The sequence below is a fragment of the Nestor notabilis genome, unplaced genomic scaffold, assembly GCF_000696875.1.
Source record: "Nestor notabilis isolate BGI_N333 unplaced genomic scaffold, ASM69687v1 scaffold6827, whole genome shotgun sequence".
Taxonomy (NCBI): Eukaryota; Metazoa; Chordata; class Aves; order Psittaciformes; family Psittacidae; genus Nestor; species Nestor notabilis.
In genome coordinates, this window is record NW_009936843.1 from 32,183 (window position 1) to 47,935 (window position 15,753).

Consider the following 15,753-nt stretch of genomic DNA (forward strand, 5'->3'; position numbering starts at 1 on the left):
ACCACAAATACGAGAGGGAAGGCAATAGAGCCAAAACAAATACTTCCTCCTCCTGCACCCCTTATATTGGTCCAACAGCTGAAACTAAAAGCAGTTGCTGAAAGCCTGAAAACAGCATGGATGAAGACTAATGAGCTGGTGAATATACCTGTGTGTATTTTGCACATCAAAACCCATCCTCTGTCTGCAGTTTATAGACATTTGTCAGTGTTAGCTGTAGATCTATTTAAGGAATGAAGAAACACGCATGGCTGTGAGCTGGTAATGACCTGAGTGTCCCAGCTCATCTGAATTAAGTATTTTCAGTGGCAGCCCTCCACTTCTTTCCCCCAGATGCTGGGCAGTGCAATGTGGTGGCCAGGAGGGAAGGAACAAGCAGGGACAGCTGCTTCCCTGGGCTTCAGCATGAAGAGGCATTCCTCCGGGCAGAGGCGTTCCTTGGAGTAACCCTCTGTCCAATCTGAGTGATAATGCCCAAAGGGAGCTCAGGGAACGTGAGCATCCAGGCTTTGTAGTATCGGAAGTATCTGATGAGAGATGCTTAAGGGATTTTTATATTTTTCCAAACTTGAAGTATATACTAAACACTTATTTACTAGCAGGTCTAGTGGCTGAATAGGAGCTTTAAGTATTTTTTACAAATGTGCACCTAAACATATCACTCATATTTGAATAAATGAATGATAATGTCATATCATTCTTCAAACTGCATTTTGTGCAGGATGCCTCCTAATGATAGTTTAAAAGAGCAAGTGATTTGCATAGCAATGTTCTGCCTTCTTAATGAATGCATTTATCGTGTAATCTAGTGTTAATGTTGGGTTTCGACTGACATTTACATGAACGGGGACACTGAATAATTATTTACGTACATTATATAAGAGCATTTAAAATCTTGGTTTACACAGTGACATTTACTGATTAATAGATTAGACAAAATCATGTGTAAATGAGTGCAAATTGGTAGTTTACATACACAATGTAAACTTGAATCTCAATTCTGTAGCGTAACATTACCTTTGCATTACTATTTCTGTGCAGCAGTTGGATGAGCGTCACTCCTCAAGATACAGCAAGGGCTAGACTTAGTCCAGAGAAAGTTCCCTACAACTCACATAGTTACCACCGAGAACAAAACATGAATGCAGAGCACAGCTTCCTGGCTGCTTTGCTTATATTGAACATACCCAAAACACTTCATAGAAATAAGCATGAGAAGAATACAATGCCTATCTGGCCATTACATCTCAAACTCATCACAAAACCTCTAGCAGCGTTGTACACAAGATGCTTCACACACAGAATTCGTATTCCTGAGACGAAGTTCAAGGTCACTTCTCAGTGTCTACCTGAGTAACCCAAGTAACGTAAGTTTTTGTAGTCCAGCATTTGAGCATGACAGAGCGTGTGGCAGGAGCCCTGATCTCTTACAAAGCGGGCCAGCTCCCAACAACTGCACATGCAGTACATTCCCTCCACGCACACAGCTGGCTGTGGAACTGCCTGCTCTGGCACCATCTCTGCAGAAAACTAAAACACTCTTCAGCACAAGCAAGCTCCAAAAGGTCCCCAAAATATCATGGCACCTTTTCAAGGAAAACGACTGTGAAGCATCACCTAAGAGGACCTTACATACTTCTCCCCATCTGACTGAATGCAGATCTGCAACAGCCCAAGAGCTGGGGGGTGAGGACCAGCAATAATGCTCTCTATCACCCTCCGTAAGAGCTGCTGTATCTCCATCAGAGAGAGGGGAGAGAGACCTGCCTTCAGTGCCTAAAGCTGATCCTCAGGAACATCTCTTTCTGGCCTCAGCAGCATTGTACGTTGCACATGTTGGAGAAAGTCTTCTTCCCACTGGCACGCTGTATAATTGCACTCCAATCAGAGCATCACTCACGTACTGCTGCTTTGTGTTTAAGTAAGTTGTGCAGATCTGTGTGAAGCAGTAAACACAGCAAGTGCAGTAAGAGCTGCCCCCTGTGCCGAAGTGAGAGTATTTGGGGGATTTTTGTTGATAAAGGTCTTTATGTCGGGAGGTAGTGTACCCACCTTGCTCCTTAGTTACCTCACCAAGCTGAAGTAATATTCTGTAGCTGCAGCTATTTATAACTTGAACTGTGCTACTTGGATTCCTTTTTTTCCTCCAAATCTTTCTGGCAGTTGAGATGTATTTAAGGTAATTTAACCAGGTGGGTAAGTGACACAGTTTTTCCACAGTGAAACTTTTCTACGGAAAGCTTTTGTGAAGTAGCACTGAAAAAGATACTGACAGAAGCTTCCACTTAATCCCTTTTATGTCACCAAATACATTTTAAAAACACAATGATTCAATATTGCCCTGGAGCACTCGTTTAATAAAAAGAAAGCCAGAACTTTAATTAAAGATACAGGATTACATAGAATAGATTCAGAAAAACAGGGATAGAGCTGTGCACTGCATATGACTACCACTTCTTTTTGCCTTTGTACAGACCTTTTCTCACCAAGAAAAGTATTTTATGTATGGAGTGTTCACTCATCAAAAGAGAGGAACTGATTTAGTTCACTGGTAATTTCCCAGATTTTAAAAAGACATGCTATAGCCAACTCCTGCAACTAGTATTAATATCTTTACAGAAGTCTTTGCAAATAATTATCCCCAACATTCATACTTTCCATGCTAAGCTTTAAAAGCCTCTGATAATATTATCTCTTTGCATTAGCTACTAACCATGTAAGCCAATAAAAATAGGTGACATTGTTATTGTACCTGTACTAGTGCCAAAACACTGTAAAGAAGATTTTAAGATCCGGTGGAAAGTACATGCAACATTATGACAATTTTAGGAAGCTTTTGTGATATTTTTAGATGCGTTTCTAATATCCCTGTGACACAGCCATTGGAGCTCCAGATCAAAAATTATTACAATCTTTTCTCAAAAAAAAAAAAAAAAAAATAAAAAAAAAAATCATAAACGCACCTCAATTTGGATCATCTAAAAAATAGGGCAAGTTTAGAAATATCAATGACTTACTAAATATCACACTAATTTGAGTGCAGAGAAATGAAAGGAGAGGGAACTCAACCTAGAAGAAAACTACTACAGGAAGGGAATGTGCAAACTCGTAGAAAAGAGAAAATGCCACTTTAGAAAGCAGAAAGCAGCAGCACACCAAGAAATAAGCTGTGTGGGCCCACAAACATCTTGTATGACTGACTGAAAGAGGAAGACATAAAACCAAATATTACAAACATCTAAACAGATAACAATGCTGAAATGAATAATTAAAAGGACTGTTTTATCTTGGAACACAGAATGCATTCAAAATCACACATGCTGTCTTTGCTTGCTTGTGAGTAAGACAAATCCTCTCTAAGGAGTATGTTGATATAGGGCTAGCTGCCTTTCCTCACAGTTTTGTGCCAATGCAGCAAGGTCACCTAGAAAATGTATTTACTCAAATTCTCCACTGTTACTAAACTCCTGCAGACACAGGCAGTTCAAATACATCTAATAAAAATCTAAAACTAGGTAAGAAGTTCGATTTTGTTAACATAAAGATTATTTCATTAATAAAATGCCTTATCTATAGAACAGTGTAAATGGTACCTTGTAACTTGTATAACCGTATCCAAACGACTCAGAACTGCTAGTGAAAATGGAAAAATCCTTAATGAAGATGTAAGATGAGGAGCATGTTCAGAAGCAATCTTAATCAAGCATGTTTTAATGAAACCAGACTTTCCAGGAAGTGTTTTGGATGAATGAATGAATGAGTGAAGTAGACTGAGAACAAGACAAAGCTGTAGTTTCAAGAGATGCAAGGTCCCCCCTTCCTCAGTCACTAGAATGAAGTGGCATAATGAATGTGAATACAGCCCTGAGGAATACAGGACCCTTATGGATTTATTATTATTTAGCTAACTAGATTTCAGTTCCTTCCTCTTCTGGAGGGAACCAGCATTCCACTAGCTAGGCCAGGCATGAGTGAACACAAGCAATAACCATTGGTATCTATTGTTTCAAAGCAAAATTCTGCTTTGCCCTATGAAATGAAGACCTGTATTAATTATTTAGCCAGCTACCAAAGTAAAAGATGTCCAGGAATGGCAGCAGACAAATTATTTTATAGAAGAAAGAAGAAAGAGGCTTCTCTTTTATAAAGGAAAGAGACTTCACTATCTAATCTTCTGTTGAGATCTCACATTAAGTGAAAAAAGACAAACAGGTCTTTGCTCTATGATAAGGATTCTTAAAAATTACCTTATGGCCATATTGTGAGCTGCAGTTCCCAAAGCTCTTCGACCCAGTATACACAAGGCAAAGGAAAGTGTCACTAGAGGAGAATCTTCATCGCTGTCCAGATGCTACAAAGTTATAATAACATCATGTTATTCTAAATGCAAATAGTGTAAATGGTAACATTCATAAAATTTGCATGTAACTGGACTTGCACACAAAAACATTGTTTGTAATTCTTTTACAGTTAAATAGAACAAGAAGGAAGATCAATACCATCAAAGACTTTCTGCAAAATTCAAGCTTATTTTGCCCCCTGGCTGAAAACAGAACATTTCAGTCTGGGGTGGAGAGATACCAAGGGAGGGGAGCTTTGGTGGTGGTGGTGTGGTTTTTGTGCATTTGTTTGTTTTTCCCAGATCTGACATTCTAAATCAGAACAGATTCCTTATTGCTGAGAGATGCTGCAACTGGAGGCAGCCAAACCTCTTTTCATGGGACACAGTGCCTATAAAGCCCCACCACAGATTCCAGAACAATCTATTTGGAAAGATTTAGAGGAGCACACCTTTAGTGAATAACTATGTCTGAACTGTATACCATTGATGACACTGACCTCACATTTTAACAAGCAGTTAAAATATTTCATTTTAATTCCCTAGCCCAGGAGAGATTCTTTACTGAAATTTTTGCAAGGAAAACTATCAAGCAGGAGTTAAAAATTGAAATAACCCTTCATAAATATGAATCTTGAGGAGGATACAGACAATTATTTCAGCCCATGCAATGAGTGATCTCTCATAGCTTGCTTTGACTCTAAAACTGAATCCAATTGTAATGGAGAATGAAGCTCCTTTTATAAAATACATTGATTTTCATGTGCCGTTTGATCTTCCTGTGTGTACAGTGAAGCTTTTTTTACATCTAATCTCCTATGTGGACAGCACCTTTATATAGCCAGTGAATAACAAAAACAGAGGTAAAAGATGTTAAAATTACATAAATACGTGTGTGTGCACACTAATGCAGACATTCCTTTCCTCATTTAAGTCTAACTGATAAGTTTTAAGTCTATTTGGTGTCCCTAAATCTATTGTTCAGTTTGAAAGTCTCAGCCACGTAACAGGTGAAAAAGGATCGTTTAACAGTGGCTGTCTCTCCACTGTGCAGTTCTTTGTGTGTCAGAACTTGGGAGCTGAGACGTGGAGATGGAAAAGAGATTAAATATTTCCCAGTAGGAGGTGATGGCGGAGAAGGCTCAGAGACCGATTCAATGAAAACAGTATCAATGCAATGATAGAGGAACTGGTGGAATGGTAGTTAGGGTTAAGGACGTGATAAGGAACCGAAGTGGAAAAGAAACATTAAGGTTCAGCAACAGCTAAGGTCAGTGGCAGCAAATGGGATGTGCATTCTGTGATCCTGAATGAAAAATGTACAAATAAGAGCGCATGGTGGCCAGGAAAGATAAGCTTCTCATTTTTTGCCATCATCAGCAATAAACAGAAAGTTAAATCAAGGGAACATGCTTGTTTGAAACCGCATTCTCCTTCTGGGCTATTTTGAGCATTCCATGGAAATACAGGAATGCATTTCCAACAAATTATTGCTGACCATCAGTAATCTTAGTGACTCAAAGCATGTGAACGCGTAGCTGAAAACCTGTCCTTGACCATTCAGAGCTGCAAGATCATTTCACAAGGTTTTGTAGCACAGTTCATACTTGAATTATGAGCTCTCAGAGGTGACCTATGCTAGCAGTGAGTTTGTTACGCACTTCCCTACCATCTGAAGACCAAATATACCCAAATATAGGAAAATTTTTGGAAAGGGTACAAATGTACCCAACACAGGCAATACTGAAGGAACAGTAACGCTCCAGTGACATTCCTCAAATGCAGCTTGCTCAAGCATCACTTCTGCAAGCACTTGTTATATCCACGCATGCTAGAGCTGATGAAATGAACAGTATTGGAAGTGTGCACAATAAGGAGTTGGTTCTGTATTCAAATACTAATGCTTCTTAAATTCTGCATGAGTGCAATCTCCAAAATACATATTTCCATTCCACTAAATACATATTTTCGTTTTATGTTCAATCTGACAGCTTAAATGAAATAGAGTTTATTGCATTAATCCTGAGCAAGCAAAAGAGTAACTGCATCATTTAACTCTTATCCCAAGAATTAAAACTGTGACTACCAAAAGATAAATAAATGCAAGCTTACCTCCACCCTTTTTCTTGCACAGAACTGAATCCAGTCCAGATAAACACTGCAGAAACTAGCTCTTGTTATTCCTTGGAGACAAGGAACATAATCTTCATCTATGTTAATGTTAAACATTGCAAGGTCACGTTCAATATAATGCCACTTTGCATAAGGCTGAAGTATCTTTTGGATGGATTCGTCTTTTATCCAGTCAAAGATTTTGGGAGAACTTGCTGTAAAGTATATTATACTCTGTTGACAAAATGCACAAATATTAGACACTCTACCTCTGATTAAAGCAGATAGAGTTTGCACAGAAGAGGACAAGTCAAAGAGGACCACGTTAGCTACAACGGTACATATTTTTCTAATTTTTTACTGCTTGGCATTATTGCTTCACAGAACTGTTCAAGACAGAAAGATTATAAAAATCAATATCTAAATAGCAGACGACAGAAAAAGAAGTTGTACTTTCAATACTCTTCTGCCTTAAAGAAAAATAAGTACAAACAATACACTATGATAAGAATACAGAGTTGCAGGATTCAAAGGTGTTAATTACTGAATATTAGTGGGGTTCTAGAGTCTATCACCAAGAAGGTGATATCGATAAAGTTTACGCATATTCTGAAAACACAGTAGTAGCTGGTTACATGCCTAAAACAGGACTCTCTTTCCTCCATGAACCTCCTGTTTTCTGGGGATAAAGCTTTCCTAATTCTTTAAAAAAACCAGTTCCACCATGATTTAACCACAAAGGTGGGATCTGACAACACAAGTTTTAATTGCTGTTTTCTTTCTTCATTTAGAAACATCACAATGAGGCTAGTACAGAATAATGGATTTTTCTTGTATGTCAGGTTTAGAAGCTGATAACTGATGTAACTGAGTTTGCTTTTAAAGAACCGAAGGAGGAGCAGCATTCAGCGGGAGTTCTTTTATCAAAGGCAGAAATATTTGAAAGCAGCAACACTCGTATCTCATATGTATGCCTGAGTTTCTACATTCAGGTTCCTTTAACCACTGTGTCTGGAGCCATTAAATTAATAAAATAAAAAAAAATAAAAAAAAAATAAAAATCTATCTGAACCAAATTTAAAGCATATTTTCAAAAGAATATGAAACTTAGGGAGAAGTTCCTGTGCTGCAAAGGGAAGTGGCATCAGCTGGGAAGTCTCATTATAATGTTTTATGATTATACTATAATATTAATATATTCATTTAGAATTGGATTCCAAAGCAAATGAGCAGCAAGTGAACATGACTGAAGACGTAGTTCTACTTTATCCATGCAATGGAAATATTATTAAGCAAATAAATACATAAAATGAGAATCTGATGGGGCAGAAGCACTATCAGCCCTTCAAAAAATCCCAGGTGCCCTCCACAGTTTATCTTTCAAATTGTACAAAAATAGACAAGCAAGAGGAAAAAGACAAGTCAGACAGATACAGACTGAGGATGGACCTTTAATTTTTGGACATATGGAGAACAAATCACTCTTTCAAAGATTCATGCGGAAACAATGGGAGCTGAAAACACAGCACTCAGCAAATGCAAACTTCACGAATACTAGAAGATGTTTAAATAAGAATATATTGAAAAAAGATGGAAGAGGCACAAGGGAAAAATCTCACAGTAGTTGGTCAGGATATTATTTCAAAATAGATGCAGAATGGCTACAGGAGCTGACCCACTTTATTTGTGGAGAATAAAATCCTTTTATAGGAAAGATGGGCCTTTCTGGGCTGTCAATGAAACTGCAAATAAAATAAATACATCTTAGGAATAAGATGCTCAGTGCAACTCATTGTTTAAAAGACCAATATGGTAATTATTCTTGACGGACAGGAGAACTGAAACAAAGCATACATTTTCATTGTTGGTCTTCAAGATAAGAGTTTGCTTTATTTATTATTCTCACCTCTGTTTACAGAGAAGCAGACTCAGATGGGAAAAAATCAGGCTTACAATCAGACACAAAAATAGGAGGAACTCCTGCCACCTAATTAAATTCTGCCTCTAGTAGCTCTTCCTAGATATGTCTTGTGCACAAGTACATCCTCAGCTATATGGCAATTCAGAAATAATGTGGTAAATATTTACAGTATTGTAAGCCACAAAGAATGAACTGGAAGCACTCCAAATGCTGAGTGCAGTTGAAATGCAGTTGCTGCAGAAACTCCAGGCCAAGTGTTTTCTGAGTTTGTGATTTATGTGACCTGAATTCTATATTAACTAGAGTTCTTCTGAAAATTAGTTTCCTATGCCATTAAAAGGAAAATGTCAGGGCTTTACAACGTTCACAGAGGAAGTGTGCAGAGTCTTTACAGCTCAAGATTCCCCCATAAGGAAGAGTAGGGAAGGAATGAATTCTCACTTCTCTTTCTGATACTGTTTATCTGTAGGTAACTACTAAATAAACAGGCTGAAAGCTGATGTGATACATAATAGGATCTTACCTTCTGAGGCTGTGCTAAGGATTTTACCAAACCTTACCAAAGCTCTTTATGGAAGAAACTAATAACTTGAAAAACAGGAGAAGAAAATCTCCATCCAGCTTTCTTTTGGGAAGTGCCATGCTAAAGAAGGGATCTCCTGAGCATGCTCTCCCTTTACTGAAGAGACCTGCAGCCCAGGCTAATACTGAAGCTGCCAACAGGTTTATTATTTATTATCTTGTGTTGATCCTTCACTAAGAAGAGAAGTAGATTAAAGGACTGACTCCTTTGTGAGAATGAAGATGTGACAATGCAGTGTTACAGCACTGGTTCAACTAAATCCAAGAAAGATTTGATTTTCACATCTTTTGAAGATGTAGGTGGTAGACATACAACATCTGCCTACAGTGGAGATGGAGCCCCAGCATACCTCAGCAGTGCAAAGATCGTTTAACCCACCTCCCTTTAACTCAAAACCAGACTAATTAATCACATCTGTATCAATGGGACAAAAGTTTGTCTAAGTGATGTTACCTATGTCAGCTGCTTCTCAGCTATATCCAGAACCAGAAGCCCTAAACCATCTTTCTGTTAAGTTTCACTTCCCATGTGATGAACCTCACACTTTCCACAAGTTCTCTACGTATGAATTGACTTAAAGGCACTAAAGAAATTCCAGCCTACAATGCACAGTTCTTCATTGCCTTAAACTAATAAGCTGCTGCATTGATTGCAGCTTTGACTGGGATTTTTTTCCGTCTTGTTCAACATCAAAAGCTGAGTCATATATCAACTTGCACCAGTTTATGTCCAGGTTATCTTTTGAAGTAGAATGAAACAATTGTAGCAATATATTCATTACAGTTTAAAGAAGTTTGGTGGTTTGTTGGGTTTTTCTGTTTTTTTTTAGTTCAGATACATTGCTTAAAACCACAAACCCCACTTCTAAAGTGAAAAACTCCTGCTCACATGCAGTTTTGTTTCTAATTAGTTAATTAAACAAAGCGGGTTGGTTACCAGGCCCTACTGCCTGTAAAATTATTTATGAAATCCCAGTCTGCATTTTACAAAGTAATCGACTGCATGATCAAAGCAGCTTTGTGAGGGAACAATCTTGGGTTTATTGCATTGGCTCACTTGCAAAAAAGGTGATTAATTTATTTACAACAGGTCTCTCAAAATTTGACAGGATTTTTACAACTGCAGAGATGCAAGTAGGAAGGAGATGTCAGGGATGGTTGGGAGCTTTAGTGACTGGCTTCGTGGCAGTACCAGCGCAATAGGAGGCAGCATTTGGCTCTTATTGATTCAGTAAAATACAATAAAGCTCTGCAATTTCTTCATTTGCTGGACTGGAAACCATTTGGCAGAGGATGAAGATGTCATGCTAGATTTTAAGGTTCAATTATTTTGACAAATTAATGTCTGTATGGTCATTGTGATCTTAATAACAGCACAAATAGAGAAGTGATGTAAATGAATTACTGTTTAATCAATGGAATAAAACAAGATGTGTTGTGGTATCTATGTAAAACAGCACGTAAGAAGGGGGTTTGCACTACTATAAAAGTACATTTGAGAAACAGCTCTTCAGAGGCTTCCCAAGAACTTTATGCTTGTTATTCTTTTCTGTTTTTGCCAGAAAAAACAGTGGAAAGGCCAAGTCAAGAAGAAATAACAAACTGTCAGTGAAGTTTTGCTTTGTAAGGATGCTTCCTCTGACTTTATCGCTAGAGGATGTTAACTCACCTTCTTGGTTTCTGCTTAAGCATGCCTGCGATTTTCTGTACTAACTGTAAGTATAAGCTGTCAGAATCAAATGTAGCAAACAGAGATATGAATTAATTATCCCCATCTAACATCTAGTCAGTCTGACTGCCAGTAGTGCAAGTGAATAAATATGAAAGCTAAAAACTTCAAACACTCTTCCTTCTATAGACAGCCAGAGTGTTCTTTCTGCTTTACAAACCTGCCTAGGAATAAAGTACACTTTGCCAAGGAGTTTACCTTTATGTAGTATCTGATAAGTATTCTCCGCAAATCGAACACTTGCAGCATTGTTGCAGCGTTGTTATCAATGATGCTATATCCTTCCAGGATGTACTGGGTTCGTGTTATTTCCCATGTCAGCCATCGGAGGTTAAAGGCTGCGTTACATGACAACAAGTGAGGCAAGTGCCCTGGCTTACAACAGCAGCAGCCTTCATTGTCTTCATCTCCTTCTGTTATAGCTTCCACTTCTCTCTGCTGGCAATATGTCCCTTGGCAGTGAGAAAAAGAGAGTATGCTGCCAGTTATTGGGGGAGGAGGAAACAAAGGACTTCTTCCAAGCTGAAAAAGTTCAATTGAAGACTCTATGCATTTAGCAAAATCTAATAGAAAGAGCTATGGCAACATATTAGATGTGCCAATTGATCTGTGTGCAGTAGCAAATAAAGAGCTGCATATTATTTACTACCACCTATAAAAGCCAAAAAGGCCTGATCTAATGTTCTAGGTGTTCAGTTCTGAGCTGAGCTAAACTACAGAGTACAGCTTCTGCCTTAATAAAACCTCACCAGTAAGCACCACTAAAGAGTCCTGCTCCATCATGCACATTAAGCAAATTGATCCAAGTCTCAGTCTGCTTCTTCAAGTAACATACAGGATGCAAACAAAGATTTTACAGTGTGTCAGAGCACTTGTAAAATCTGGGGTTTAGCAAACTATCTTGGAAAGCAGGTTCCAAAAATAACATCCACTCTCTCCCACCAGAGTAAAAGCTACTCCAGATCAAACATCTCTAATGAATAGCACTAGTGTCAGTATATCATGAAGACAGAGCAGCCTTCTAATTAGCCTATTACACAGGCTTTACATCAAAACAGAGTAAATCTTCCTGAAAAAGAGATGTTAACTGAAAAAGAAGTCCTGAGGCAGATGCAGAAACAGTAACAGATCTGCATTTCTAGCCTGTACTGTGCACACTAGATGGTCAAGCTGAGCCCTTTGGAATTTGAAGTCTATGAATGTGGTTTCTACACCATGTAGAGCACTGCAAATCAAAACCAAGGTGGACACTCATGTACCCCCTCCCCCATTCTCAAAATACGTGAGTTCTATGTTCTTGATGCATGGATCTTTTTAAAATTTACTCTCTGTGGGCTTTTGCAGAAGTTAATTCTCCACTGAATTTGTATATAAATCATCCTTCAAGGCCATTTCCTATGATGCAAGTTACACATACATCTCACATGGGACTTCTGCCAAAGTTTCAGTATCACCCCACAAGAGAGCTGGCTCCATCAGCTTCCAAATGGTCTCAAGAGGAGAGGAAGGTGCTAGCCACTGTGCTGCTGTTCAACAGCTATGAACCACCCGCCAGGACCAACAGACCTGTTCTGTTGTGTCACTGTAAATAGGAGAAGAATTTGGCTATGTTCATCATCTGAATGTCGGACCAGGAAAGAACAGTGTCAGCTCCAATACCCTGCAGTTTGCCAGCACCCTGAAAGAAAGCCTGGAGCAAGGCAGCATCCCAAAGGCCTTTCTGTGGAGCGTGATGACAGCCCTTGACTGCCTATCCCAGTTCCATCACAACTGTCTGGTCAAGAACCTGTGGACTTTAGCTTGTACTGACTGAAGTAGTACTCAGCATATTCTTTTCTTGGGACTAAGAAAAGCCTTTCAAAATACAACTAAGTATGTAGAAGTATTGGTTATCACTTTCTCTTTTTTGTCTGTATGCTTTCTAAAATATTTCCAGCAAGCAAAAACATACAAGAAAAAAAGAAGAATAGAAAGATCTGAAGGAAAGGTGTGAGAAAATACAGGATTGTAGCCCTAAGAGATGTGGGGGGAAAAAAGATCCAATATATTCCAGTGTTCTCCATTCAGTTTTCTATGAGTGAAAATTTATACAACAAATTATTAAATGCCTTCAACTCACTCAAATATAAACATCTTCTCTTTCAACATTGCCACAAAGTACAAAACATGACCTATCAAGCTGATATTTCCAGTTGGACTGGACATGAACTGGACATAGCTTCTGCTGCGTATTTCACACATTTCTACATGAATTACCACTGCTCAACAGCAAAAAAGCAGCAACTGCTCTGGGTCAGTGGATGCTTTGCTGAAGTCAAGCCAAAATACATCCTACTCAAACTGGAGCAGGGAAAGGCATATTCTTTTGTACGTAGCTTGAAAAGAGGAAAATGACTGTTCCATGCTGGTGCTGTTACTATTGCTGTTATGTGTATTTTTGAAAGCTTAAAGGTCTCTCAGTAATAAACTGAATTTAAGAGAAGATACATCTTCATCCCAGGCTCTAAATTAAGTACTGCCAAATGTTTGTAAGTGATGAAAAACACAAGCCTAATAAACAGTTGCCACTGAACCCCTTCCAGCTTAGGGAATTAAAGCTGGCTTTGCTCAGTCTAGGTAACTCTAGTCTTAAATCACTCTTCTTTTGGTATGGAAATACAGCATTTAATTCCTATGGGATGCTGGCTGTTTCTATGTGCTCTCTGTATTATCTCTATTAATAAGTACCAAATATTATTACTGCAGATTCTGTAATTACTAGTTTTCTTAAGCCACATATTTTGCAAAAAATGGGTCCTAAAGAGGCTGGCAAACAAATAATAGGTGAATTTAAGAGACTCTCAATGTTTGAGGGAAACTGTCATCACATGCATAACAACAAAAGAAGATGCCAGAACAATTATCTGCATTCTCAGCTAATTCAACAGGTGAAAATGTCTCCAAGTCATCTTTGCTAGGTAATTTTAATCAACTAAAGTTAAAATCATACTGCAGTGGGCACAATCAACGTTGAACATGGCAAGCATTCTAACCGGTACTGTGTTATTACAAAAGCTTTGAGACCCAACCAAAGGAGCTTATGTGGTCATTTTGCAGATTTATTCCAAAGCATGAAATCAGGGCTGTGGTCTTCAACATCTGGCAAACATTCACTTGCTTAACAAAAGTTGTTTGATGGACTTGGGTACTACCACCTTGAGGATTTGGTGTCTTGACCACTTGCAGAGCCTCTGGGGTATCCCTGTTAAGTTTAAAGGTGTAACCTGAACCATGGCCAGTGTTCTGACAAAACACCAAATCCCTATTCCTGTCATGCTGCTGATGGGCATCTCCAAGTGACATCTAGTAAAAGGACTCAAGTCTGCAAAGGCAAAACGCAGGCTTGATACTCAAATGCATGTTGGTTCCCTCCCAATTCTTGCAGTCAGCTCTAGAAAGACAGCCTGTAACTTTCTCTCATCTTTAATTGAGCCTTACTTTAATTCATAATGCACTGGCTGGACTTCAATGCCACAGATTTGCATGTTATTGAGAAATTTCATTTTGCCAGTGCCTGCATCAAACCTTTTTGGTCAATTACTCTAGACACTGGTACTGCAGAGACTAAGAGCATGTGTTCAGCTTTATGCACTGAGCCAAAAGATTTAAGTTACAATAAATGAAGTTAAGCATTTGTATACATATTTTACAGAAGGGTGACTCTAAACTTTTATGTATATGTTGTAAGTTGATGATTTCAATGACAATTTTTATATTGCTTCTCAAAAATTATCAAGCTCAAGCAACTCTGGCAGAATTATTCATCAAAACCAAAAAGCAGAGAGCAGAACATGTACTTCAGTTCGGCAATATAATTAACTGTAGTACCATTAAATATTAAAATATTGGAAAATGTTTTCACTGGTAATTAGTCATTCTAAAATCTGAGGGAAAACATTTTTTTTTTACATTGATTTCTGCAGTAGAAAGAAAACAAGCTCCTCCATTTCACTCAAACTTAGTGATTCACTGTGACCCCTGTGAGTATAGATGAGACTGATTCATTTGTAAGATATCTAACACTGGAGGTTTGCCAAAACCCCATCAATGCAAAAACATGTGCCAGCTGAACAAAGCAAGGTCAGTCTATGTGAGCTCAGGAGAAAATCAGGGTGAGAACTTGGAGCTTTTTCTATTTTACTGACACATCAGGACTTCAGGACTGACTTGTGCTCTGCCAGAATGAGCTGACCTAAATGAAAACGAGAAAATTGAAACTATAGACTGCAATCTCACTTTAAGAGGATACATGAAATAAACCTAAATTAATGACCACCCACGCTTCTATAATTTAAGGCTGAAATCATAGTGTGCTTTTGAACTCAATTTTGAAAATTCAGTGAGTGAAAAGAAAAGCTTTTTTTTTTTTTTAAGTTCTGAAGAGCCCCATAACACAACAATATACTTCTAGAGGCAACTTTAACTTCCATAAAACACTTCAGTTTAACAACACATCCAGAATGGAGAATAATTATTTCGGCTGAAGGCAGCAATAGGTTGAGCCCTAAGGATCACTGACAATCATAAACAACTAGGGTGCAAATGTACATAGGAAGGACTCACAGGACTAATGAACTGATCCCACCCCACAGATGTTAAAAAGATCATAAATCACTCTCCTGCACTGGGTCCTTCAAGCTTTAAATACTGGGACACCAACAATCAGGTTTGGACTTGGGGATTTAAACAGATGTTAAACCTGAGAGATGGAGCTGGATATGGACATGAGAACCATAAAGATGGACTGAAACCCAGGGTGAATTCCTTTTGTAGACTGTGCAGAAGTCTCGTCACCGATGACTCCATGAAAATGCCTGGTTGCTCACCATTTTTTTGGCAAAATCATGCACACGAGTATTTTAGAAATAAATGCATTACAGTGGAAATATCTGACTCTGCTCCACCAAGTTCTGCTGCAAATCCGAGTAGTCCCAAATTCTGATGGATAAGGCTCCTTCTCACCCGACACTTCTCTGCTCGGCATAGCAGTTAATAATCAGTAAACTATCACACAGAAGCAGCACGAAAAGC

General features: G+C 38.4%; 1 protein-coding gene across 1 annotated transcript in view; it reads right to left on the reverse strand.

Annotated features, from left to right (window-relative positions):
- Positions 1-15,753, reverse strand: part of PCNXL2 (pecanex-like 2 (Drosophila)) — a 149,302-nt gene that overhangs the window by 13,295 nt on the left and 120,254 nt on the right. Inside the window, exons 26-29 of the mRNA XM_010018549.1 lie at positions 10,882-11,135; positions 6,452-6,685; positions 5,370-5,378; positions 4,248-4,351 (exon numbers count right to left, since the gene is read on the reverse strand). Coding sequence (XP_010016851.1) covers positions 4,248-4,351; positions 5,370-5,378; positions 6,452-6,685; positions 10,882-11,135 — 601 coding nt within the window. The remainder of the gene's footprint in view (positions 1-4,247; positions 4,352-5,369; positions 5,379-6,451; positions 6,686-10,881; positions 11,136-15,753) is intronic.